At 45.8% G+C, this 25971-nt stretch overlaps 1 protein-coding gene across 1 annotated transcript in view; it reads right to left on the bottom strand.

Moving 5' to 3' along the window:
• LOC138662085 (ubiquitin carboxyl-terminal hydrolase 12-like) overlaps positions 1-24904 on the bottom strand; it is a 95166-nt gene extending 70262 nt beyond the window's left edge. Inside the window, exon 1 of the mRNA XM_069747224.1 lies at positions 24552-24904. Within this exon, the coding sequence (XP_069603325.1) occupies positions 24552-24599 (48 nt within the window). The 5' untranslated portion in view covers positions 24600-24904. The remainder of the gene's footprint in view (positions 1-24551) is intronic.
• Positions 24905-25971: the final 1067 nt, after the last annotated feature.

The raw sequence follows: 25971 nt of genomic DNA, 5'->3' as shown, positions 1-25971 counted from the left end.
CAAATATCGATATTTTACTGTGTAAACCTTCTACCAGATCATTAATGAATATGTTGAAGAGAACAGGTCCCAATACTGACCCCTGCGGTACCCCACTGGTCACAGCGACCCAGTTAGAGACTATACCATTTATAACCACCCTCTGCTTTCTATCACTAAGCCAGTTACTAACCCATTTACACACAATTTCCCCCAGACCAAGCATTCTCATTTTGTGTACCAACCTCTTGTGCGGCACGGTATCAAACGCTTTGGAAAAATCGAGATATACCACGTCCAATGACTCACCGTGGTCCAGCCTATAGCTTACCTCTTCATAAAAACTGATTAGATTGGTTTGACAGGAGCGATTTCTCATAAACCCATGCTGATATGGAGTTAAACAGTTATTCTCATTGAGATAATCCAGAATAACATCCCTCAGAAACCCTTCAAATATTTTACCAACAATAGAGGTTAGACTTACTGGCCTATAATTTCCAGGTTCACTTTTAGAGCCCTTTTTGAATATTGGCACCACATTTGCTATGCGCCAATCCTGCGGAACAGACCCTGTCGCTATAGAGTCCCTAAAAATAAGAAATAATGGTTTATCTATTACATTACTTAGTTCTCTTAGTACTCGTGGGTGTATGCCATCCGGACCCGGAGATTTATCTATTTTAATCTTATTTAGCCGGTTTCGCACCTCTTCTTGGGTTAGATTGGTGACCCTTAATATAGGGTTTTCATTGTTTCTTGGGATTTCACCTAGCATTTCATTTTCCACCGTGAATACCGTGGAGAAGGAGTTGTTTAATATGTTAGCTTTTTCATCGTCATCTACAACCATTCTTTCCTCACTATTTTTTAAGGGGCCTACATTTTCAGTTTTTATTCTTTTACTATTGATATAGTTGAAGAACAGTTTGGGATTAGTTTTACTCTCCTTAGCAATGTGCTTCTCTGTTTCCTTTTTGGCAGCTTTAATTAGTTTTTTAGATAAAGTATTTTTCTCCCTATAGTTTTTTAGAGCTTCAATGGTGCCATCCTGCTTTAGTAGTGCAAATGCTTTCTTTTTACTGTTAATTGCCTGTCTTACTTCTTTGTTTAGCCACATTGGGTTTTTCCTATTTCTAGTCCTTTTATTCCCACAAGGTGTAAACCGCTTACACTGCCTATTTAGGATGTTCTTAAACATTTCCCATTTATTATCTGTATTCTTATTTCTGAGGATATTGTCCCAGTCTACCAGATTAAGGGCATCTCTAAGCTGGTCAAACTTTGCCTTCCTAAAGTTCAGTGTTTTTGTGACTCCCTGACAAGTCCCCCTAGTGAAAGACAGGTGAAACTGTACAATATTGTGGTCGCTATTTCCTAGATGCCCGACCACCTGCAGATTTGTTATTCTGTCAGGTCTATTAGATAGTATTAGGTCTAAAAGTGCTGCTCCTCTGGTTGGATTCTGCACCAATTGTGAAAGATAATTTTTCTTGGTTATTAGCAGAAACCTGTTGCCTTTATGGGTTTCACAGGTTTCTGTTTCCCAGTTAATATCCGGGTAGTTAAAGTCCCCCATAACCAGGACCTCATTATGGGTTGCAGCTTCATCTATCTGCTTTAGAAGTAGACTTTCCATGGTTTCTGTTATATTTGGGGGTTTGTAACAGACCCCAATGAGAATTTTGTTACCATTTTTCCTTCCATGAATTTCGACCCATATGGACTCGACATCCTCATTTCCTTCGCTAATATCCTCCCTTAAAGTGGACTTTAGACAAGACTTTACATAGAGACAAACCCCTCCTCCTCTCCGATTTTTACGATCCTTTCTAAACAGACTGTAACCCTGTAAGTTAACTGCCCAGTCATAGCTTTCATCTAACCATGTCTCGGTTATTCCCACTATGTCAAAGTTACCTGTAGATATTTCTGCTTCTAGTTCTTCCATCTTGTTTGTCAGGCTTCTGGCGTTTGCGAGCATGCAGTTTAGAGGATTTTGTTTTGTTCCAATCTCCTCGCTGTGGATTGTTTTAGAAATGTTCTTACCTCCCTTCTGACTATGTTTTCCTGGATCTTCTTTGTTCAAGTCTAATGTTTTTCTTCCCGTCCCCTCTTCTTCTAGTTTAACGCTCTCCTGATGAGTGTAGCGAGTCTTCTGGCGAATGTGTGTTTCCCAGGTTTGTTGAGGTGTAGTCCGTCTCTGGCGAGGAGTCCATCATACCAGTAATTCACACCGTGGTCCAGGAATCCGAATCCTTGTTGTCTGCACCATCTTCTTAGCCAGTTGTTTGCATCAAGGATCCTGTTCCATCTCCTGGTGCCATGCCCGTCTACTGGGAGGATAGAAGAAAAAACTACCTGTGCATCCAGTTCCTTTACTTTCTTCCCCAACTCTTCAAAGTCTTTGCAGATTGTAGGCAACAGCCATAGACTGTAATGGTCCTAAGGAAAACCGAGAGTCTGCTGGGCCTAAATACAGACTGTGGTGCCGCAGTGCGGACCCAGATTCCAGCCGCTCAGTGTATCACCCGCTTAGGAAGACAAGTGATCCAGTCTTCTATATTCCTCCAGTTTTCCAGCTTTTTACCCATCTGGTTTATAGGGAGAAACCTGGCAATCAGCCGCCGCTCAGGACTACAAGTACTCAGCTCAGTTACAAAGGGTGTACTCTGATTGCTGGAGTGATGGCACCCCTGATAAACTTACAAAATACAATCATGGGGCATTTTGTTTCAGAGGACGTTACATGTCTAATTTAACCCCTTTATCCCCTCATACCTGTTTCCACCTTCATAACCAGGGCAAATTTTACAAATCTGACCACTGTTAATTTATGAGGTAATAACTCTGGAAAGCTTCAACGGATCCCGGGGATTCTGAGAATGTTTTTTCGTGACATATTGTACTTCATGATCGTGGTAAAATTTCTTCGATTTGACTTGCTTTTATTTGTGAAAAAAAAGGAAATTGCCAAAAATTGTAAAAAATTTTAACTTTTCATTTACCGTATATGCCCTTGAATAAGAGAGTTATGTCACACAAAATAGTTAATAACTAACATTTCCCACAGGTCTACTTTACATCAGAACAATTTTTTTTAATATTTTTTATTTTTTTGTTAGGAAGCTATAATGGTTAAAATTGACCAGAGACTTCTCATTTTTCCAACAAAATCATTTTCTTAGTGACTTTGGAGGGCCTATATGACAGAAAATACCCCAACGTGACACCATACTAAAAACTGCACCCCTCAAGGTGCAAACCAAAATACATTCAAGAAGTTTATGAACCCTTCAGGTGCTTCACAGGAATTTTTGCAATGTGGAAGGAAAAAAAAAATTAACTTTTAACTTTAAATAGTGGATTGATCGGAAAATGACAGATGTGAGGTTGAAATGACAAGTGTTAGGGGGGAATGAGAGGAGTGAGGGGGAAAATAAGAGGAGTGAGGGGGAAAATGAGATGTGTAAGGCTATTTTCACACTAGCTTTTTTTCAATACGTCGCAATGCGTCGTTTAGGGGAAAAAACGCATCCTGCAAAGTTTTGCCCCATAGACTAACATTAGCGACGCATTGACACACGTCGTAACGTTTTTTGCTTCCGACGGTCCGCCATTTCTGACTGCGCATGCGCGGCCGGAACTTCTCCCCCACTTCCCCGCACCTCACAATGGGGCAGTGGATGCGCTGGAAAAATGCATCCGCTGCCCCCGTTGTGCGGCGCATTCACTGCTAGCGTCGGTAACCTCGGCCCGACGCACTGCAACGGGCCGAGCCCGACGCTAGTGTGAAAGTAGCCTAAGGGAGAAAATAAGAGATGTGAGGGGGAAAATGAGAGGAGTGATGGGAAAATAAGAGAAGTGAGGTGCTATAACTAACCACAGATATTTACTATGCCCAGGCAACGCCGGGCCCTGTATGTCATCTCCTTCTGTGTATAGTATATACCTGTGTGTCATCTCCTCCTGTATATAGTATATACCTGTGTCATCTCTCCTGTATATAGTATATAACTGTGTCATCTCCTCTTGTATATAGTATGTACCTGTATGTCATCTCCTCCTGTATATAGCATATACCTGTGTGTCATCTCCTCCTGTATATAGTATATACCTGTGTGTCATCTCTCCTGTATATAGTATATATCTGTGTGTCATCTCCCCTGTATATAGTATATACCTGTATGTCATCTCCTCTTATATAGTATATACCTGTATGTCATCTCCCCTGTATATAGTATATACCTGTATGTCATCTCCTCCTGTATATAACCAGAAACACATGGGCAACTTGCAGATTTTTTTGCAAAAAAACTATCAACTAAATACCCTGTTTTTTCCCCATCTTCTGACTAGCACTTGCTTATTACTATGATTTTTTTTTACAACAGAGTCTGTGCTTCTGTCTTTCTGTCACGGATATTCATTGGTCACGGCCTCTGTCTGTCATGGAATCCAAGTCACTGATTGGTTGTGGCAAAACGCCCACGACCATTGCCACGACCAATCAGCAACGGCCACAGTCCGGCAGCAATATGGCCGCTCTTTCCTCCCCGCAGTCAGTGCCGGCTCCATACTCCCCCTCCAGTCATTCAGTCAGCCCTCACACAGGGTTAATGCCAGCGTTACCGGAGCGCGGTGTAACGCACTCCAGTTACGCAGCCCTGTGTCACCAACTTTTTACTATTGATGATGCGTATGCAGCATCAATAGTAAAAACATCTAATGTTACAAATAATAATAAAAAAACAAAAACGTTATTCTCACCCTCCGACGTGGCGTCCTGTCCTCGGCAGAGCAAGCAGCAGGTTCCGATGCTAAGGATGCTATGCGAGGGGGCGTGGCCTGAGAGTCCATGTGAGCGGACGTGCGGCTGTGAGCTCCCGCCGCTGTATATTGTAAAATCCTGCAGAGCCGCTGCTGTTTGGTCCCTGCGGGGGCTTACTGGCTGCGGGGAGACTTGGAGAGTTCGGCGGTGCTGTTCGGTAGCGCTGGAACCGACGAACATGACCAGGAGACGGCAGAAGGACGCGGGAGCCGGGGATGCAGGCGCAATCCAAGATGGCGCCGACTTGAGGGAAAAGGCAGACAAGGAGAACGCCGCATGCAGAAAGCGCATGGAGGTAGCGGCAAAGCTCCAGCAGTTTGCGAGAGCGGAGGCCGCAGAGGAGGGAGCCGGAGCTGATACCGAAGAGGAGGAGGAGAGCCCAGCAGGAGAACATGAGGTACAACAGGGGAGAAAGGAGAGTAAAATGGCGGTGGCAGAAGGGGGACCCGAGGAAATGGCGCCAGAAGCTGAGCCTACCCTAAGAGACGTTTTTGCGCTAGTCTCTTCATGTAAACAATCTCTGACCATACAGATACAGGAGGTTAAGGGGGACACAGCCCAGATAAACGCAGCCATGCAGAAGATTGACAAACGTGTGGGGGAGGTAGAGGAGAGAGTGAGCACTGCAGAAGATCATATAGTGCAGCTGCAAAAAGCAGAGAAAAAGTTCACTCAAGCAATAGCTGAATTGGCTGCGAAAAATGAGGACCTTGAGAACAGGTCCAGAAGAAATAATATTCGCATAGTGGGCATCCCTGAAAAAGCTGAAGGGAGGAATCCAACGGAATATATTGAAAAATGGCTGTTAGAGACATTTGGAGATATGGCGCTAACAAAAGTGTTCGCGGTAGAAAGAGCGCATAGGGTCCCGCCGAAACCACCTGTCCCTGGAGCGAATCCCCGTACCATGCTCGCCAAAATTCTAAACTATAGAGACAGAGACATTATACTGAGGAAGGCCAGAGACATGACGGATCTGACAGTTGAAGGCCAAAAGATTGCTATATACCCAGACTATTCTACTCTGGTGCAGAAACAACGGATGATGTTCACGGGTATCAAGAGACGGCTGAGGGAATTGGGTGTGCAGTATTCCATGATGTTCCCAGCAAGACTGAGGGTGGTGGCGTTTGATAAAATTCATTTTTTCCAGAAGCCGGAGGACGCTACCCAGTGGATCGATATTAATGCTAAAAAGCTTAAAGGAAAAGGAGACTGAAACTGTGGGAAGAGTCTGAAGTTGTTTACTTATCTGTCAGTTGGAAAAGAGTCATGTGATTGACAAACCAGGGGGTATGGGTGGTGAAGAAGGGAGCTGGATTGTATTAAGTTAAAGGGATGGTGTAATGGTTGCTGGGAAAGGGGGAGGAAGGGTATGCGGCATATTTTAAGTGTATGCAGGCTTCTTGTGTGTGCAAATAATTCTAAGTTAAAATGTTTTGAGAACGTTATTTTTCAAAATGTCTGAAATCCTGCTATGTACAGTGGTGGGAGGAGGGTTGGGAAGGTAATGCCAAACGGAGTGTTCGCTATGGGCGATGATGCCCCACTCTTGGAAAGAGGTGGAATGGTTAGATGTGAGGGGGGAAGGGTGGGAGGGGGAGTTGGGAGGGGGGGGGGGGGGGGAGGGTAGTTAGACAGCCTGAGCTCAAAATTGATGATACTTATAGTGAAGATGAGCCAAGTGATGGGGACCCGTTTTAAGATTTTGTGCTGGAATGTGAGAGGCCTAGGGGAGAAATCTAGACGTGCTGCGTGTTTGCAATATGCAAGAGACCAAAGGGCCTCAATGATATGCTTGCTGGAGACGCATTTGGTAAGGGAAAAAGTGGATGTTTTGAATAGACGATGGATCCAGAGGGGATATCATTCTACCTTCTCCACGTATGCAAGAGGAGTCTCAATCTTGGTTCCAGCGGGAGTTCAGTATGAGGAGGTGAAGGTATATGTGGACGTGGAGGGACAGTATGTACTATTACGGTGTATACTGTATGGAGTGATGCTGTGTGTTGCCGCGATGTATATTCCGCCTCCCTACTCTAGCAGGAAGATTAGAGAAGTAATGGAGCGAGTGGAAAAATGGGGACCGACACCGTTAATAATTATCGGAGATCTAAATAACATCTGTGATGAATATTGGGATAAAAATAAAAATACTCAGAATAGGTCGGAGGGACACATAACAACATTTGGCACCTATATACAGGAGATAGGTTTGATTGATCTGTGGAGGGTTAGACATGTGGGGGAGAGAGGGTACTCATGTTATTCACCGGCACATGCCACACTCTCTAGAATCGATATGGCTCTGGGTAACAGGATCTTGGACACACTGGTTGGGGAGGTGAGATATCTGCCAAGGGCCTTGTCGGACCATAGTCCAATTGAAGTAGAGGTTAGATTGGAGGGGGCTCGCTCGCTAAGTGGGAGAGAATGGAAGATTCATCCTAATTGGTTACAGAGTATTGAGTTGGAAAGTATAGGACGGGAGGTGGCGGAATTCTTTCTCTTAAATGATGGAAGCGCCGACGCTCTTACAATTTGGGATGCAATGAAGGCGTACCTGAGGGGACTACTGTTTAGGGACATTAGTAGGTGTAAGCGGAAGACGAGAGAGGTAGAAAAAGCGGCAGTTGAGGAGTTGAAGGAAGCAGAGGATGGGATGGCCACACTGGGAACCCCTGAGGCAGAGAAAAGAATGAAAAACGCACAAGATCATTTGGAAAAAATTCTGCTAGGTAAAGCTGAGAGGAAACGAGATTTCCAAAGGGTATTGTTCTATCAGGAGGGAGAAACAGTGGGACATATGCTGTCGGTAGTGGCTGCTGCTCGGAGAGGTTCTTCATATATACACTCTTTGGATTCTGCTAGTGGAGGTAAAATAACGGAAACACCTGAAATTTTGAGAGCCTTTGCGGACTTCTATGCAGATTTGTATTCCTCTCGGGTTGGTGAATCGGTCGAGGATGCACTGACTTTCTTGGAAGGTCTGGATTTGCCGAGACTGAGTGAGGCAGATAGGGAGAGCCTTGAGGCCCCTATCACTGAGGAGGAATTGAGTCGGGCATTGATGTCTATGGCCAATGGGAAGGCGCCTGGGGTCGATGGGTTACCCGCTGAGATCTATAAAGGGTTGGCAGAAGTGTTGATTCCTAGATTAAAAATGGTATTGGAGGAAGCTAGGTCTTGTGGGCGCTTGCCAGCCTCTATGAGAGAGGCCATAATAGTGGTCATTCCAAAGGAGGATAAGGACTTGGGGAAACCGGAGTCGTACCGCCCAATTTCTTTACTAACAATTGATGTCAAGCTTCTGGCCAAGGTGTTGGCTCTCCGCCTCTCTAGTGTTATTGCGAGTCTGGTGCATTCGGACCAATCTGGCTTTATGCCGGATAGATCAACGGCGATCAATTTGCGGAGGTTATATGTAAATTTGCAGGTAGAGTCTGATAACTGTGGTCGAAGAGTGATTGTATCGCTAGATGCACACAAGGCGTTTGACAGCGTCGAATGGGGGTACCTCTGGCAGGTGCTGGAATGTATGGGGTTTGGCCCGCAGTTTGTGGCCTGGATACAGCTGTTGTACTCATTACCATCCGCCAGAATTAGAGTAAATGGGGAGCTATCTCGTCCTATAGGGCTGGCTAGGGGTACTAGGCAGGGATGCCCGCTGTCACCCCTCCTGTTCGCGTTGGCTGTAGAACCTCTTGCTGCTAAGATTCGGCAGTCGGATGGGGTCCCTGGGTTTAGGTATGGCAAAGTAGAGGAAAAAATAGCGTTATATGCGGATGATGTTTTGCTGTTCCTGGAGGATCCAGACAATTCACTAAGAGGGGCCGTTGAAATTGTTGAGAGATTTGGTACTGTGTCGGGACTAACAATTAATTGGGATAAGACGGTTCTTTTTAGAGTGGATGACGTAGGAGAGAATGTGAGTGAGGATGTTGGGGATGAGAGGCTGAAGGTGGTTTCCCAATTTAAATATCTTGGAATATGGATTTCGGTGCCGGTGGCGGAGTTTCTGCAAAGAAATTTGACTCCTGTTATGGGGGTACTCAAGGCAAAGGTAGACGCCTGGAATAAGCTACATCTATCGGTCGTCGGTAGGGTAAACCTTATTAAAATGGTCCTTATGCCCAAAATTCTCTATGTTCTGCATAACGCACCAATTTGGATCCCTCGGGGGAAGTTCAGGCAGATTAATGCCCTCTTTAGAAGTTTGATATGGGGTAGACAATATCCACGTATTAGCTTGGAGACGCTTCAACGACCCAAGGAAGATGGTGGTTTGGCTTTGCCCAACCCGGAAATATACTTCCTTGCGGCCCAGAGCCAGCATTTGAAGGGCTGGGCGCGAGGGGCGTCATCCAGTGCAGTACAACAGCTATTGGAAGAGGTGACGGACCGACGACCGATGGCCAGGTGTTTGGAGGATGGCTCATTGGGCGCGCTGGGGAAAATATATCCAACCCTGTTCCTGATTCGTAAATTATGGAATAGACTAAGGCAGATTCGTGGGGTTACAGGGTTGACTAAATTCACACCGATATGGTCTAACCACAACTTAAAGGATTTTGAGGCCCTGGGAGGATTGATGGAATGGCAGAATAAGGGAATTTGCTTTGTTCACCAGATAATCCAGCAGCAGGAGCTGAAGTCCTTTTCCCAATTGCAGGAAGAATTTGGTTTGCGATCCACAGGGGAATATCAGTATGCGCAGATGAGACATGCCTTTAGAGCTCAGAATAAGAAGGCTGATATCAGGGTTCAAGATGATATAGTGTTGGAGTATGTGTGTGGTGAGGGTACTACAAGGGGAGTTATTTCCACTCTGTATAAGGACCTTATGCACACATTTCTGCTAGATTTCCCTATAAAGGCGAGAGCTAAGTGGGAGAGAGAAGTGGGGCCGATGGAAAATGAAACCTGGGAATCGGTGATGGAGTGGGTTCCGCGACTGTCCTTGAGTGAACCATATAGGCTCTAGCAGCTATACATTTTGCATAGGGTATATAAATCTCCGGAAGTGTTATACAAAGCGGGATTGCGTGCCAATTCTGGGTGTCCGAGGTGTGCGAGTGAGAAGGCAGGAATATATCACATGATGTGGACGTGTCCGAGACTGGCTGCCTTTTGGGTGGTGGTTTTGAGCCGGGTTGAAGCAGCATATAAGTGCAGAGTTGTTAGAGACCCGATAGTATGTGTGCTGGGATATGTGGAAGAAATTGGAGTTGACAATACTTGGAAGATTGCAATCGCTAGGCTACTCTACATGGCCAGGAAAGTAATAGCACGAAACTGGATAAACGCGGAACCACCTGTGAGAAGGGAATTTCTCCAATATGTTCAACATGGTCTAAAATTGGAAAAGGGGGTGTACAGTAAAAGGGGGAAAATAGAACTCTTTAATAAAATATGGTCTCCTTGGCTTGATTTGGATTGAGGAGTATAGGCGTCGTGTTTCCTAAGACCTGGAAGAGGATAAATTACATGAGGCAGATAATGCCTCGGTGGGGTGGAGATTGAGACTGAGCTGTCTTATGGGGGAGGGGGGTAGTTGGGGTAATGTTGGGGTTTATTAAAGTAAGAAAATGTGTATCTGATATAATGCAATGTAAATGGCATTCTGTTGTTCTCTTTTTTTTATATTGTTAATAAAAATCTATTTAAATAAAAAAAAAAAGGATGCTATGCGAGAAGGACCTGCCATGACGTCACGGTCATGTGACTGCGACGTCATCACAGGTCCTGCGCTCATACCAACCATGGGACCGGAAGCTGCCGCGTGCACCGCACACAGGCGCCAGGACTTCAAGGGGCCCTCGGATGGTGAGTATATGTTTATTTTTTATTTTTTAACCTGTTACATACGTGGCTGGGCAATATACTACGTAGCTGGCCAATATACTACGTCGCTGTGCAATATACTGCGTGGACATGCATATTCTAGAATACCCCACCATCTTGTGTATGTGTGTATGTATCTATATATATAATTGTCTAAGGGTTTTTCCGTCTGTCTGTCTGTCTGTCTGTCCTGGAAATCCTGGCTCTCTGATTGGTCGAGGCCGCCAGGCCTCGACCAATCAGAGACCGGCACAGCATCGACGTAGAAATCCCGCGTCTCTGATTGGTTGAGGCCGCTAGGCCTCAACCAATCAGCAACGGGCACAGCGACGATGATGTCATAAAGGACGTAGAAATCCCGCGTCTGATTGGTCGAGGCCGCCAGGCCTCGACCAATCAGCAACGGGCACAGCGACGATGATGTCATAAAGGACATAGAAATCAGCAACGGGCACAGTGACGATTATGTCATAATGGTTGCCATGGCGACGATGATGTCATAAAGGTTGCCTCGACCAATCAGCAACGGGCACAGCGACGATGATGTCATAATGGTTGCCATGGCGACGATGATGTCATAAAGGTTGCCTCGACCAATCAGCGACGGGCACAGTCTGCCGCGAATTCTGGAATCATCATTGTCCATATACTACGGGGACATGCATATTCTAGAATACCCGATGCGCTAGAATCGGGCCACAATCTAGTATGTATATAATTGCCTAAGGGTTTGTCTGTCTGTCCTGGAAATCCCGCGTCTCTGATTGGTCGAGGCCGCCACACAGCATGGCGACGATGATGTCATAAAGTTTGCCTCGACCAATCAGCGACGGGCACAGTCTGCCGCGAATTCGCCTCAACCAATCAGCGACGGGCACAGTATCGACGTAGATGTCATAATGGTTGCCATGGCGAAGATGATGATGTCATAAAGGTTGCCTCGACCAATCAGCGACGGGCACAGTCTGCCGCGAATTCTGGAATCGTCATTATCCATATACTACGGGGACATGCATATTCTAGAATACCCGATGCGTTAGAATCGGGCCACAATCTAGTATCTATATATATAATTGTCTAAGGGTTTTTCCGTCTGTCTGTCCGTCCAGGAAATCCCGCGTCTCTGATTGGTCGAGGCCGCCAGGCCTCGACCAATCAGCGACGGGCACAGTATCGACGTAGAAATCCCATGTCTCTGATTCAATCATCGACGATGATGTCATAAAGGACGTAGACATCCCGCGTCTCTGATTGGTCGAGGCTGCCAGGCCTCGACCAATCAGCGACGATGATGTCATAATGGTTGCTATGGCGACGATGACATCATAAAGGTTGCCTCGACCAATCAGCGACGGGCACAGTCTGCCGCAAATTCTGGAATCATCATTGTCCATATACTACGGGGACATGCATATTCTAGAATACCCGATGCGTTAGAATCGCCAGGTCTCGACCAATCAGCGACGGGCACAGCATGGTGACGATGATGTCATAAAGGTTGCCTTGACCAATCAGCGACGGGCACAGTCTGCCGCAAATTCGCCTCGACCAATCAGCGACGGGCACAGTATCGACGTAGATGTCATAATGGTTGCCATGGCGACGATGATGTCATAAAGGTTGCCTCGACCAATCAGCCACGGGCACAGTCTGCCACGAATTCTGGAATCATCATTGTCCATATGGGACATGCATATTCTAGAATACCCGATGCGTTAGAATCGGGCCACAATCTAGTGTGTATATATATATATATATATATATATATATATATATATATATATATATATATATATATATATATATATATATATATATATATATATATATATATATATATATATATATATATATATATAGGTGCCATGCCACATTGGCAGAGCCCGTGAGGTGCCAGAACAGCAGTACCCCCATAAGAGACCCCATTTTAAAAACTAAACCTCTCAAAGAATTCATCTAGGGGTGCAATGCTCATATTGGCAACAGATGTGGGTTACAGAATTTTATACCATTGGGCAGTGGAGAAAAAACAATTGCAATTTTACCCCCAACATTTTGTTTTAGCCCCAGGATTTTACATTTTCACACTGGGAAATAAGTAAAACGGCACCATAGTTTGCCCCACAATTTCTGCTGAATGTAGAAAGACCCCATATGTTGTGGACTGTACTGCATAGCCACACAGCGAGACTCGGGAGAGACGGATTTGACTCCTGGAGAGCAGATTTTCCTAGAATAGTATGCGAACTTCAGATACAGAACTGCTATGAACAGGTGATTCAGAACCACAATGGACCTAGTGGTTAAGAGCACACAAAGTGACCTGATAGTTACTAACATAGGACGAGCTCTGAGACGGGGGAACTCTGCTGACCGCAATCCCTAATCCTATCATACCACACTAAAGGTAGCCGTGGAGCGCTCCTGACCAAAACCTAGGCGCCTCGGGCACAGCCTGAGAAACTAGCTAGCCCTGAAGATAGAAAAATAAGCCTACCTTGCCTCAGAGAAATTCCCCAAAGGAAAAGGCAGCCCCCCACATATAATGACTGTGAGTAAGATGAAAATACAAACACAGAGATTAAATAGATTTAGCAAAGTGAGGCCCGACTTACTGAATAGACCAAGGATAGGAAAGATAGCTTTGCGGTCAGCACAAAAACCTACAAACAACCACGCAGAGGGGGCAAAAAGACCCTCCGCACTGACTAACGGTACGGAGGTGCTCCCTCTGCGTCTCAGAGCTTCCAGCAAGCAAGAAAAACCAATATAGCAAGCTGGACAGAAAATATAGCAAACAAAAAGTAACACAAGCAAAACTTAGCTTATGCAGGGCAGACAGGCCACAAGAACGATCCAGGAGAAAGCAAGACCAATACTGGAACATTGACTGGAGGCCAGGAACAAAGAACTAGGTGGAGTTAAATAGAGCAGCACCTAACAACTTAACCTCGTCACCTGAGGAAGGAAACTCAGAAGCCGCAGCCCCACTCACATCCACCAGAGGAAGCTCATAGACAGAACCAGCCGAAGTACCACTCATGACCACAGGAGAGAGCTTGACCACAGAATTCACAACACAGAACCCCCAAGTACTAAAAGAGCAGAATCCCCCCTCAAGTGACTCCATTTTGGTTGTAAGTGATCAGTACGTTATGCCCAGCTCGTGCTTCTGAAGACACGCACCCGTAAATTAGGGGGGCTCTCATCACTATAGAAATGCCAACCATGTGGACGCTAACTGTGGTTTAGGCACACTGGAGCTCAGAACGGAGGGGTCAATTGCATATGGGAGTGCAGAATTTGCTGAATTTGTTTTGTGGGGTGAGGGGCCATAGCGCTTTTCCAGAACCTTTGCACTACCTGTACTGGGGAAGCCCCCTATATTTCCGTTAACAGATGATGGACCTGAGTGGGGACTTGATTTTTTTTAGGGGGGGAATTGATTTGAAGCTTTTGTTAGGAACTTTTTACATAACATTTTGGATCACGTTTATCATGCGCTCTACGTTGAGCACTTAATTTGAGGTTTCTATCCAAATCTGAGTGACATGATTCAGATGAAACCCTCGAGGAATCCATTCACTATAATGAGGCAGCAGAGTTACTCTGGGCTCCGCCTGGCCTCTGTTCAGCGGAGTCCTTTATTCAGAGGTGCACAAAACTGGTCAATTGCGCTTTTATGCACGGCTAAAAAGAGGGACACTGCTGGATTATAGGCAGCCACATGGCGTCCACAGTGCCTCATTATAAGAAATTTTCCACCGGAGGTTCCATCTGAATCACATATTTCAGAGATTTACACAGAGACCCTGGTGCAAGCGCTCAGCGCAGAGTGCAGGAAAAATGAGAGTCGAGCCTTACTGCGATCTTTAGGAGGCAAAATGAACAAATTAACAGCAGGTGAAGAATTGGTTTTACTATATTTATTTTTTTATGCCGTTCCTCATGTGGTACAAATGATTAGGCAGCTCTATTCTTCGGGTTGGTGTGATTACAGCCATACCAGGTTTATATAGCTTTTTTAATGTTTGGCTGCTGTCACACACACATACACACACTAGAAGATGCTTCTTATTGCTAAAGCATTGCCATATTTTGAGAGCAATAATTTTTTAACGGCAACGCTTTCTGTCACATAATTGCTTTCTATTCCAATTTTTGGGAGGCAGAATGAACAAAAAACAGCAATTTAGGAATGGTTTTCTTTTATGCCGTTCCACGTGTGGTAAAGCTGATAAGGCAGTTGTATTCTTTGGGTCAGTACGATTACAGCGATACCACAGTTATATTTTTTTTTTATGTTTTGATGCTTTTACACAAAAACTATTTTATAGTTAAAAATAATTATTTTTGCATCGCTTTATTCTGAGAGCTATAACTTTTTTATTTTTCCACTGATGGAGCGGTGAGGTGGCTTGCTTTTTGTGGGACAAGATGATGTTTTCAGAGAGACCATATTTATTTACATTCGTCTTTTTGATTGCGTTGTATTCCACTTTTTGTTCGGCGGTATGATCATAAAGGATCGTTTTTTGTCTCTATTTTTTTTTTTTACGATGTTCACTGAGGGGTTAACTAGTGGGACAGTTTTATAGTTCGGGTCGTTCCATATGCGGTGATACGAAATGTGTACTTTTAATTTATTTTCATTAAAAAAATCTTTATGGGTGCAATATATTAGTATTTTGTCAATATTTTTTTCCAACTTTTTTTTTCTTTTTTACACTGTCCCACTATGGGAATTTTACTTTTTCAGTCCGATTGATTATAAAGCATAGGAATGCAGGAGCTTTCCTCTGCCTTATAAACGGACAGTGATGAATTGACAGAAACTGATCATGATTTATACCGTTTGCTAGCTCTGGTGAGCTGACGACATCAGGTCACTAGGGCAACGATTGGACCCCCGCGATGACAATGATCGGACCCCCGATTCCTTCCTCTACCTTCTTCATAAATACTGCAATCGATAGCAATCGCAGTATTTAGTTGGTTAAAGTGCAGGCACTGCGTGCTAGGTGTCAGCTGTCAGAAACAGCTGACATCTGCCAACGATCACCTGCGGACAGTCCCCTGTGCGCGGGCGATCGCCACGACGTATATAAACTGCATTGGTAGGTGACGTATATATACTGCAAATGTCGGGATGGAGTTAAAGTACCACTCCAGCAGTTTTTTTTATTGCCTCACTGGAGTGGTGCCAGTAATCTAAGTTCCCCGAGACTAGTCTTATATTTACCAGCTGCCATCTTCAGCTCTTCTCGGCATCGCTCTGGTCCTGATCTGCCATCTCATGATCTCAGCCCCTGACTGACTAGAAGTCAGAAGTAACCGTTACAAACTCTTAGTGGAAGTCTATGATTGCCATGTTCTGGCCTCCTTCTGACTCTCATAGACTTACATTGGGTCACCCAGCAAACACCAGAACGATCCATCACAAACTGCGGAAGATGACGGCTGATAAGTATAATACTAGGGTCAAGGAACTTAGATTAATAACACCACTCCGGCGGTAAAATTACAGAAAACGCTGGAGTGGTGCTTTAAATGTTTGTATGTTCATAATGTTTTACCTAGCTAGGATGGCTATTTTACGTCACCATTTTTTTTTTTCAGGATGAAAAAAAAAAAAAAAAAAAACAGAACTATGATAATTGTTATTTACTGGGACAGTGCACATGAGCGATTTTTTTTCACGGACCGAATCGGTGTGAAAACAAAAATAAAATCACGGCATGCACAATCTTCTTCCGTAAATTGGATGAGACGCACCCATTCAAGTCTATGGGTGATTTAAAAAAAAAAAAAAAACACAGATCCCATATAGAGCCACAGTGGCATCTGATTTTTCCGGATACATTACAATTCTGTAACATAGGAAGCTCTAAATGGTCTTGTAAATTATTCATAGCTGCTGAAAAAAAGGACTGCATACAAAAGACAAGCCAGAAAAAAGTTGTCTCCTTTTTCTAGAGGAAATTCCGATATTTTTTTTATATGCCCATGTAAATCCATCCAAAGTAAGGGCATGTAGTTACACCAGGAATGGGTTGGTGGAATAGACGTTTGCATCTGTTTTGGCTGCACCCTTTTACACGACCCAACAAAGATTCATAGAGTTTATACCACATTCCTGTGAACTGGATCCATCTTTTGAAGATTAATGAACATAATCTTCTTTGGAGGCCCCTCTGATTCCTAATACTGTACACAGCTCTCAGTACCGATAGATGAATGGATGACAAAGTCCACGTCTGGGGCAACGGTGCCCACCAGAACGACCCTTCAGTATGATTACTACACCCTGACTCACAACACAAGAAAACTTGTACAATTCTAATACAAACGAACAAAAGAAAGGAGCAAAAATAATCCCAAATAAAATATATCAAAGAGTATATTAAGAAGAAGTAATATAAACCAACGGAGTAAATTACATAGATCACAAGAAAAAAAGAGACAAAGTGGATAGTTGATTAAGGCTAGGTTCACATTGCGTTAATGAGTGTCCGCTAGCGGACTCCGTTACATGGCGCAATTGTCGCAATTAACGCTATGTAACGGATCCGTTAGCGCACCCATTGACTGCAATGTGCTAACAGATCTCTAGCGCATCCGTTAGTTGCGAACGGACAGGTATCTACGCTAGCGGGATCGCCAAACGCAATCCCTTTTGGGACAATGCGTTAGCGCAATCCGCTAGCAGATGCGCTAAATGGATTGCCCTAACGCAATGTGAACCTAGCCTAACACCGGTGTAAAGCGGATGGTCCCCAAAAAAAGGAGCGGAAGTAAAGGGGAATGGGAAAACCAAAAAAATAGCAGCAAGTCATATAAAGTGCCAGTATAAATGCAGTAATTACTCCCATAAACCACAAATATGTACAAGAAAAAAAGACAGTGTATATCACCCCTCAAAATAATAGGGTGTGTATCGCTTTAAGGGAGCAAAGACCGCAAATACAGTTAGGTCCATATATATTTGGACACAAACAACATTTTTCTAATTTTGGTTATAGACATTACCACAATGAATTTTAAACAAAACAATTCTGAAGTTCAGACTTTCAGCTTTCATTTGAGGGTATCCACATTAAAATTGGATGAAGGGTTTAGGAGTTTCAGCTCCTTAACATGTGCCACCCTGTTTTTAAAGGGACCAAAAGTAATTGGACAATTGACTCTGAGGCTATTTCATGGACAGGTGTGGGCAATCCCTTCGTTATGTCATTCTCAATTAAGCAGATAAAAGGCCTGGAGTTGATTTGAGGTGTGGTGCTTGCATTTGGAAGGTTTTGCTGTGAAGTAAACATGCGGTCAAAGGAGCTCTCCATGCAGGTGAAACAAGCCATCCTTAAGCTGCGAAAACAGAACAAAACCATCCGAGAAATTGCTGCAATATTAGGAGTGGCAAAATCTACAGTTTGGTACATCCTGAGAAAGAAAGAAAGCACTGGTGAACTCATCAATGCAAAAAGACCTGGGCGCCCACGGAAGACAACAGTGGTGGATGATCGCAGAATTATCTCCATGGTGAAGAGAAACCCCTTCACAACAGCCAACCAAGTGACCAACACTCTCCAGGAGGTCGGCGTATCAATATCCAAATCTACCATAAAGAGAAGACTACATGAAAGTAAATACAGAGGGTTCACTGCACGGTGCAAGCCACTCATAAGCATCAAGAATAAAAAGGCTAGACTGGACTTTGCTAAAAAAAAACTCTAAAAAAGCCAGCACAGTTCTGGAAGAACATTCTTTGGACAGATGAAACCAAGATCAACCTCTACCAGAATGATCGAAAGAGAAAAGTATGGGGAAGGCGTGGTACAGCTCATGATCCAAAGCATACCACATCATCTGTAAAACACGGCGGAGGCAGTGGGATGGCTTGGGCATGCATGGCTGCCAGTGGCACTGGGTCACCAGTGTTTATTGATGATGTGACACAGGACAGAAGCAGCCAAATGAATTCTGAGGTATTCAGAGCCATACTATGTGCTCAGATCCAGCCAAATGCAGCCAATCTGATTGGTCGTCGTTTCATACTACAGATGCACAATGACCCAAAACATAAAGCCAAAGCAACCCAGGAGTTTATTAAAGCAAAGAAGTGGAATATTCTTCAATGGCCAAGTCAGTCACCTGATCTCAACCCAATTGAGCATGCATTTCACTTGTTAAAGACTAAACTTCAGACAGAAAGGCCCACAAACAAACAGCAACTGAAAACCACCGCAGTGAAGGCCTGGCAGAGCATCAAAAAGGAGGAAACACAGCGTCTGGTGATGTCCATGAGTTCAAGACTTCAGGCAGTCATTGCCAACAAAGGGTTTTCAACCAAGTACTAAAAATAAACATTTTATTTAAAATTATTTAATCTGTCCAATTACTTTTGGTCCCTTTAAAAACAGGGTGGCACAGGTTAAGGAGCTGAAACTCCTAAACCCTTCATCCAATTTTAATGTGGATACCCTCAAATAAAAGCTGAAAGTCTGAACTTCAACTGCATCTGAATTGTTTGGTTTAAAATTCTTTGTGGTAATGTCTATAACCAAAATTAGAATAATGTTGTCTCTGTCCAAATATATATGGACCTAACTGTAGATCAAGCCAGATTCAGTTCTTACCCATAGTATCCACTTGGGACCAGATACTCTCAGCCCTGACGCGCGTTTCACGTGGGCTTCCTTGGTGGGGCTTGTTACAATTCTAACAAGCCTGATAAACACAACGGCTCCACATGTCCCGTACACTGACATCGTTCTACGTACCAATCTACAATTTTAGGTACAGACTGGATATCACGTCATTACCTTCCACAAGATAAGCACATAATTGACCAATTAGCCAGGGCAAACAAAAAAAGTGATGAAATACACATGAAATCCAATAAATGTGCAGTAAGAATAAATCAATATAGAGAAATAAGTCAAAGACAAAGTCAGTACAAGTCTAGGAATACTAATGACAACCAGTGAATGAGAGAAAGTCTAATTTCTGCATCAAAGCCAGGAAAATAAAAATGTTGGAACTCAAGAGTCAGAAGCCACGATGTAGGAGGCAGCGGAACATTTCATGGGGTATTCTACCAATCCTAAACCACATGGCGGCTAACGTCTCACTTCTGGCACAACACACAGCCTTCATCTCCCTTCCTTCTGTTTAGTGACTGCTGTCTGAGCCGGGGCGCTCACTGACCACCCCAAATAATACCAGCAACCATGAGGCTCTCCATCAGCGACCTCAGACAGCACAAGTGGATGCAGGAACAGGGTGAATCAGCAGAGAGCACATTACAGAAGGCCTGCTACAGAAAAAGCACCGCGAGGAGCAAGGAGGAATGTTGCTGGGGTACAGAGAGGAAAGAGTGGAGGGCTCCAGAAAATTATAGGGGAAAGATTAGAGACCCAATAGCTGGTAATGCTGGGGAAGAGAGGAGCCTCCTCCTGCTAAATGGATAGAGGTGACCATGCTAGAATTACTATGGAGCATGATGGGATAAAGGGTATTCCGAGGGTCTTCAGCGTGCTCGAATAATATGTTCCAGTCCCCACATATAACCGGCAATCCCTGCATGTGTTGTCAAACATATTATTCGAGCACTCTGAAGACACTTGGATAGCACCATAGCATGCTCATAACACCTTATCCCATTGTGTTGGCTCATCACTAGTGACCATGTATTTAATGTTACTTGTAGGGGTACTCAGCTACTAGGGAAAAAATAGAAGGTTGAGCTCCCGGTGAATTTTTAGGGAGGCTTTGACACTGCATTTTTGGCGGAGCAAAATGCAAGATATCTAATTTACATAGTAGATGCAAAAAATCTGCAACATCAAAACCTCACCAAAAGATGGGAACGTAGCCCATAGATGGCTTCAATCTCACAGTTTTATAAGTTTATTCTTAACATATCTCTGCAGCTAAAAGGGATTTTAAAAAATACAAAGCATTTTTGTCATGTTATCTGGTGTCAGCAGAGAGGTGGTTCTCCCAGACATAACATGATCTTGGTTTGGTGATTTTACTGGTGTTATGCTATAGCATTCTCTTTAGGACTTCAAATGCTAGAATAAAAAACAGATCCAAACAATAATAAAAAAATAAAACAATTCAGAGCCTTACTGCTACTGTAATACTACTGGGAGTTCACACAAACAAAACTTTAAGGGTTTGTCCACTACCAGGAGAACCCATTCTTGATCAAAATGTTTGGCCCCCATATAATAATAAAGCCTATACTCACCTCCCATGTCGGCGCCGTTCCCGCAGTGTTGGTACTTGATCTCCCCGGGGCTCTTGTGCGGTGTTATGACAAGTAACACCAGCACCCAATCAGCGCTGGCATCACTGTCCCAACCTTCGGACAAATCCAACATGAAGAGGAAGTCTCGGATTTCATCTCAATGTTTGATTTGTCAAAGGTGGAAACAGTGATGCCAGTGCTGATTTGACGGCGGCGTATCGTGACAACACCATACGAGAGCCCTGGGAGAACGAGTGCCAACACTGCGGCAACGGCGTCCGCACGGATGAGAATAGGCTTTATTATTTTAATCGGTGCCAAGTGAAGAGTAAGACAAGAAGTTGTCCAAGTCCGGTGATGAGCGATCATGCTCTGATAAGGTGTTATCTGGGCATGCTCAGGTGCAGACCGAGTGGTACCAAGCGAGGAGCAAGACAAGAAGTTGTCCAAGTCCAGTGATGAGCGATTATGCTCTGATAAGGTGTTATCTGGGCATGCTCAGGTACTGACCGAGTGGTACCAAGCGAGGAGTAAGACAAGATGTTGTCCGAGTCCAGTGATGAACAATCATGCTCTGATAAGGTGTTATCTGGGCGTGCTCAGGTGCGGACCGAGTGTCTTTGGTGTGCTCGAAAAATATGTTTGAGTCCCCGCGGCTTCACGTCCCGCAGCTGTCGCATCTTATCCGAGCACATTTGCTCATCACTAGAGTTACGTTTCCAAATTGGCTTCATGTGCTTGGCCACATAGTGGGTTCTGGAGCCATCTGCCATTCACATGCACAAGTTCAGTCTTTGTATGAGACTAGGACCTGGCTCATGGAAACATGAGGCTGTGTGGAAGATGCCCATGTGTAATTAGTGTGAGGTTGTTGTTCAAGCAGACAGAAAATGCTCATGTGAACATACCCTAAAGATGGGGTCACACAGTGTCAGACAGACGTATGAGGAACCTTTGCAGAGAAGTTGCTTCCTAATCCTGCGGCACTGACTGACAGCAGCTCAGCATTAGACCCAGCTGTCAGTCAGTGTGCCCCTTTGACTGAAAGTAGCCAGACTGCCAGTGGGCATAAAGTTCCTTTCCTCCCTGCAGCGTGGCTTTCATTGCCGCATGATGTCAGAACACTATTAACCTGTAGATTAATAGCGTTATTTTACATGACCGATTCCATTTAAAGAGGTTATCCCAGAATGTTTTCCAAATTCCATGTAGTCTAATAACCTCTCTAACGTAACCAAGCCATTCCTACAGAGCCTCGACGGATAATTTCTTATATCTTTTTCTGGCTCCAGCATTATTGTGTCCCTATGCTCAGTGAGAAGCGGGCGAGCCTTCAGGGCTGAACTGGTGACCACTGGAAACTACATTCCCCCAAGGATTGGAGAAGAGGATAACTACTCCTCATCTGAGAGCAGCAGGTCCACAGCACCCATGGCCACCCGGAGCAATCACACATGTGCTGTGTCACCGCAATTTAAGAGGGGGGCACCCACGATAGAATAGCAGGTGTCTACTGAGCATGTGCCCATCTGTCATGGAAACTGCAGGACGTATCCTTGGCAAGCTTGGTAGGTGAAACCCGGCGGTATATGATTTTTCATGGGGTGAGATCTGGAGCAGAGAGAACTTTTGGAAATTGACTGCACTTGAACACTTTATTTCAGGATTGTTACTGACTGATTTTGTGGGAATAACCCTTTAAAGGGACACTGTCACCTGAATTTGGAGGGAACAATCTTCAGCCATGGAGGCGGGGTTTTTGATTCACCCTTTCCTTACCTGCTGGCTGCAATATTGGATTGAAGTTCATTCTCTGTCCTCCGTAGTACACGCCTGCGCAAGGCAAGATTACCTTGCGCAGACGAAGGATTTTTGATCCGAAACGCGCGTCGGGGCGCGTTTGCTCGCACTCACCGCTATACACAGGTAAAACCATTGCATTTATAGTTCACATGTTGTGACCGATATCTTATGCAGCTGCAGGTCACGATATATTTTGGCCCTACATATAGCAATGGATTCAGTCGTATACTCAGTGATTTACTCTATTTAGATTTATGTGTACTGACCATTGCGGCCCCTTGGTTCCCTGATGTATGTATCTCTATGTACATGTATCTGCCCCATAAGTACATTCTACGGGGTATATATAACAGTGTTTCATATATGATATTAATTTATTTATTTATTTTTCTGTAATATCTTGTACATACATATATTTTGATACTCTTTATGCGGTGTTAGTGTGATTGTATACACATTGTGTGTGGTTAGCGCCACTTTGCCATTCCCTTTTTCTTTTTTTGTCCTTATTTGTTACCAATAAAATATACTCCTTTGATTTATTTATATATTACTTTGTCAGTTTTTTTCATTACTGTGTTGATCTTTGTGTTCGGTCTTTTCTCCTTTTTTGCATCCGTAGTACATGCCTGCACAAGGCAATCTTGCCTTGCGCAGGCGTGTACTACGGAGGACAGAGAATGAACTTCAATCCAATATTGCAGCCAGCATGCAGCCAGCGGGTAAGGAAAGGGTGGATCAAAAACCCCAAAACCCCGCCTCCATGGCTGAAGATTGTTCCCTCCAAATTCAGGTGACAGTGTCCCTTTAATCTCTCACATTGATCTGTGGGGGCAGCCGCGCACGGGGACGGCCCGGGCAGCCGCGCACGGGGACGGTCTGGGCAGGGGACGATGTGGGCAGCCGCGCAGGGGACGGGCCGGGCAGCCGCGCAGGGGACGGGCCGGGCAGCCGCGCAGGGGACGGGCCGGGCAGCCGCGCAGGGGACGGGACGGGCAGCCGCGCAGGGGACGGGACGGGCAGCCGCGCAGGGGACGGGACGGGCAGCCGCGCAGGGGACGGGACGGGCAGCCGCGCAGGGGACGGGACGGGCAGCCGCGCAGGGGACGGGACGGGCAGCCGCGCAGGGGACGGGACGGGCAGCCGCGCAGGGGACGGGCCGGGCAGCCGCGCAGGGGACGGGCCGGGCAGCCGCGCAGGGGACGGGCCGGGCAGCCGCGCAGGGGACGGGACGGGCAGCCGCGCAGGGGACGGGACGGGCAGCCGCGCAGGGGACGGGACGGGCAGCCGCGCAGGGGACGGGACGGGCAGCCGCGCAGGGGACGGGACGGGCAGCCGCGCAGGGGACGGGCAGCCGCGCAGGGGACGGGACGGGCAGCCGCGCAGGGGACGGGACGGGCAGCCGCGCAGGGGACGGGACGGGCAGCCGCGCAGGGGACGGGACGGGCAGCCGGGCAGGGGACATGGGATGATACCAGTCTGTGTGAGCCACATTAGGGTAGAGCAGGGGTGCAGACTTATGACACTGAGCACATGACCACAAGTCCGGGGAGACCCATAATTTAGGGGCACAGGAAGCACCTAGAAAGTCACACGGGGTCCAAGCAGGAGCAGCCACTGGCACAGCCCCGCTCTGCCACCTGTAGCACTGAGGCTCTGGGCACGCTGGCACTTGTAGTGCTATCCCAGCTGGCCTGCAGGTATATGTGCACAGACATGTATATACCGGGGGTGTCCTCCTGGCACCTCACCACCTATGTCCCTGCTAATCCTGCTCCCTGTCACCCCCTTATCCAGCAGGGCGGCCCCCGGACCCCCTCACCGCCCTGCCCGGACACTCACCATCGTACAGATCGAGGCGATCTTACGGACGGTCATCAGTACGTCCATCCGCCCTCCTCCACCGTCGCCATGATGAACCGGAGCTCGGCCCTTGACAGCCGCAGCAGGGTCACCGGGAAAGCGCTCCGCCCGCTGATGTGCTACATTGATAATGCGTCGACCGGAAACACGTAGAAATGAACCCGAGTTCCTTGTCTAGACGTTCCGCACAACGAGCTAGAGAAAAACCGGGCGACCTGCGGATAACGTGTACCGGTACTGCGGAACTTCTCTATAGCCGCTTATGTGGGTGACTATGGGCTCCGGTGAGGGCTACGGTGGGGTCTGAAGGGAGCTGCCGTGACGTAACAGTCATGTGGTGCGGGCTGTCACGTGACTCAGCTCCGCACCTCTAGCCAGTGCAGCTGTGCGCTCAGTCAGACGGGGACTGGCCGCGGTGTAGACGGGTCCTCGCCCGGTTGCGTCATCTCCCGGTGCCGGGGGTGGGAGTCTCTGATGGAAATTATTTCAGGAAATGCTCCTTATTTTCTTTTCCTGAAGTTTTTTCTTTTTCTTACAGCCTTTTTGGCTGAATGGGTTCATGAAGCTGGGCGTTGTTCACACCCGCCTGTGTGTGTGATCCCCGCCATGTATCCTACTCCTGTCCCAGCCGGAGTGAGATTTGTGTCCTAGCCAACACCGCTGCTCTTCATGAATTTAACGAGGCCCCGTCAACACCCTTCCCTCAGCCCACTGTATAGAAGCTGGGCGAAAATGGCGTAAGACCGCCAAAAGATGCATCCAAATGATGCGACTTTTCCACCTAGAAGCTGTGATAAATAATAATAATCTTTATTTTTATATAGCGCTAACATATTCCGCAGCGCTTTACAGTTTGCACACATTATCATCACTGTCCCCGATTGGGCTCACAATCTAGAATTCCTATCAGTATGTCTTTGGAATGTGGGAGGAAACCGGAGTGCCCGGAGGAAACCCACGCAAACACGGAGAGAACATACAAACTCTTTGCAGATGTTGTCCTGGGTGGGATTAGAACCCAGGACCCCAGCGCTGCAAGGCTGCTGTGCTAACCACTGCGCCACCGTGCTGTGGGACCTGTGTGTCCAGATGGAGCAGAGTCCTCCATGAACTTCTTTTTCCACCAAGTGTTTTAAGCGTCTCCGGTCGGACATTAGACTAAGACCTAAATGTTCACACAGAGGTTTGTGATGAAATCTTGGAGAAGATCTCTAAAATCCTCCTCAGAAACCCTTGAAACCTCTATTCATTTCTACAACCCCTGGCAAAATTTATGGGATCACCGGAGGATGTTCATTCAGTTGTTTAATTTTGTAGATAAAAAGCAGATCACAGACATGGCACAAAACTAAAGTCATTTCAAATGGCAACTTTCTGGCTTTAAGAAACACTAAAAGAA

The sequence above is a fragment of the Ranitomeya imitator genome, chromosome 2, assembly GCF_032444005.1.
Source record: "Ranitomeya imitator isolate aRanImi1 chromosome 2, aRanImi1.pri, whole genome shotgun sequence".
Lineage (NCBI taxonomy): Eukaryota > Metazoa > Chordata > Amphibia > Anura > Dendrobatidae > Ranitomeya > Ranitomeya imitator.
Note: the sequence above shows the minus strand (reverse complement) of the source record. Positions and strands in the feature narration are given on the sequence as shown.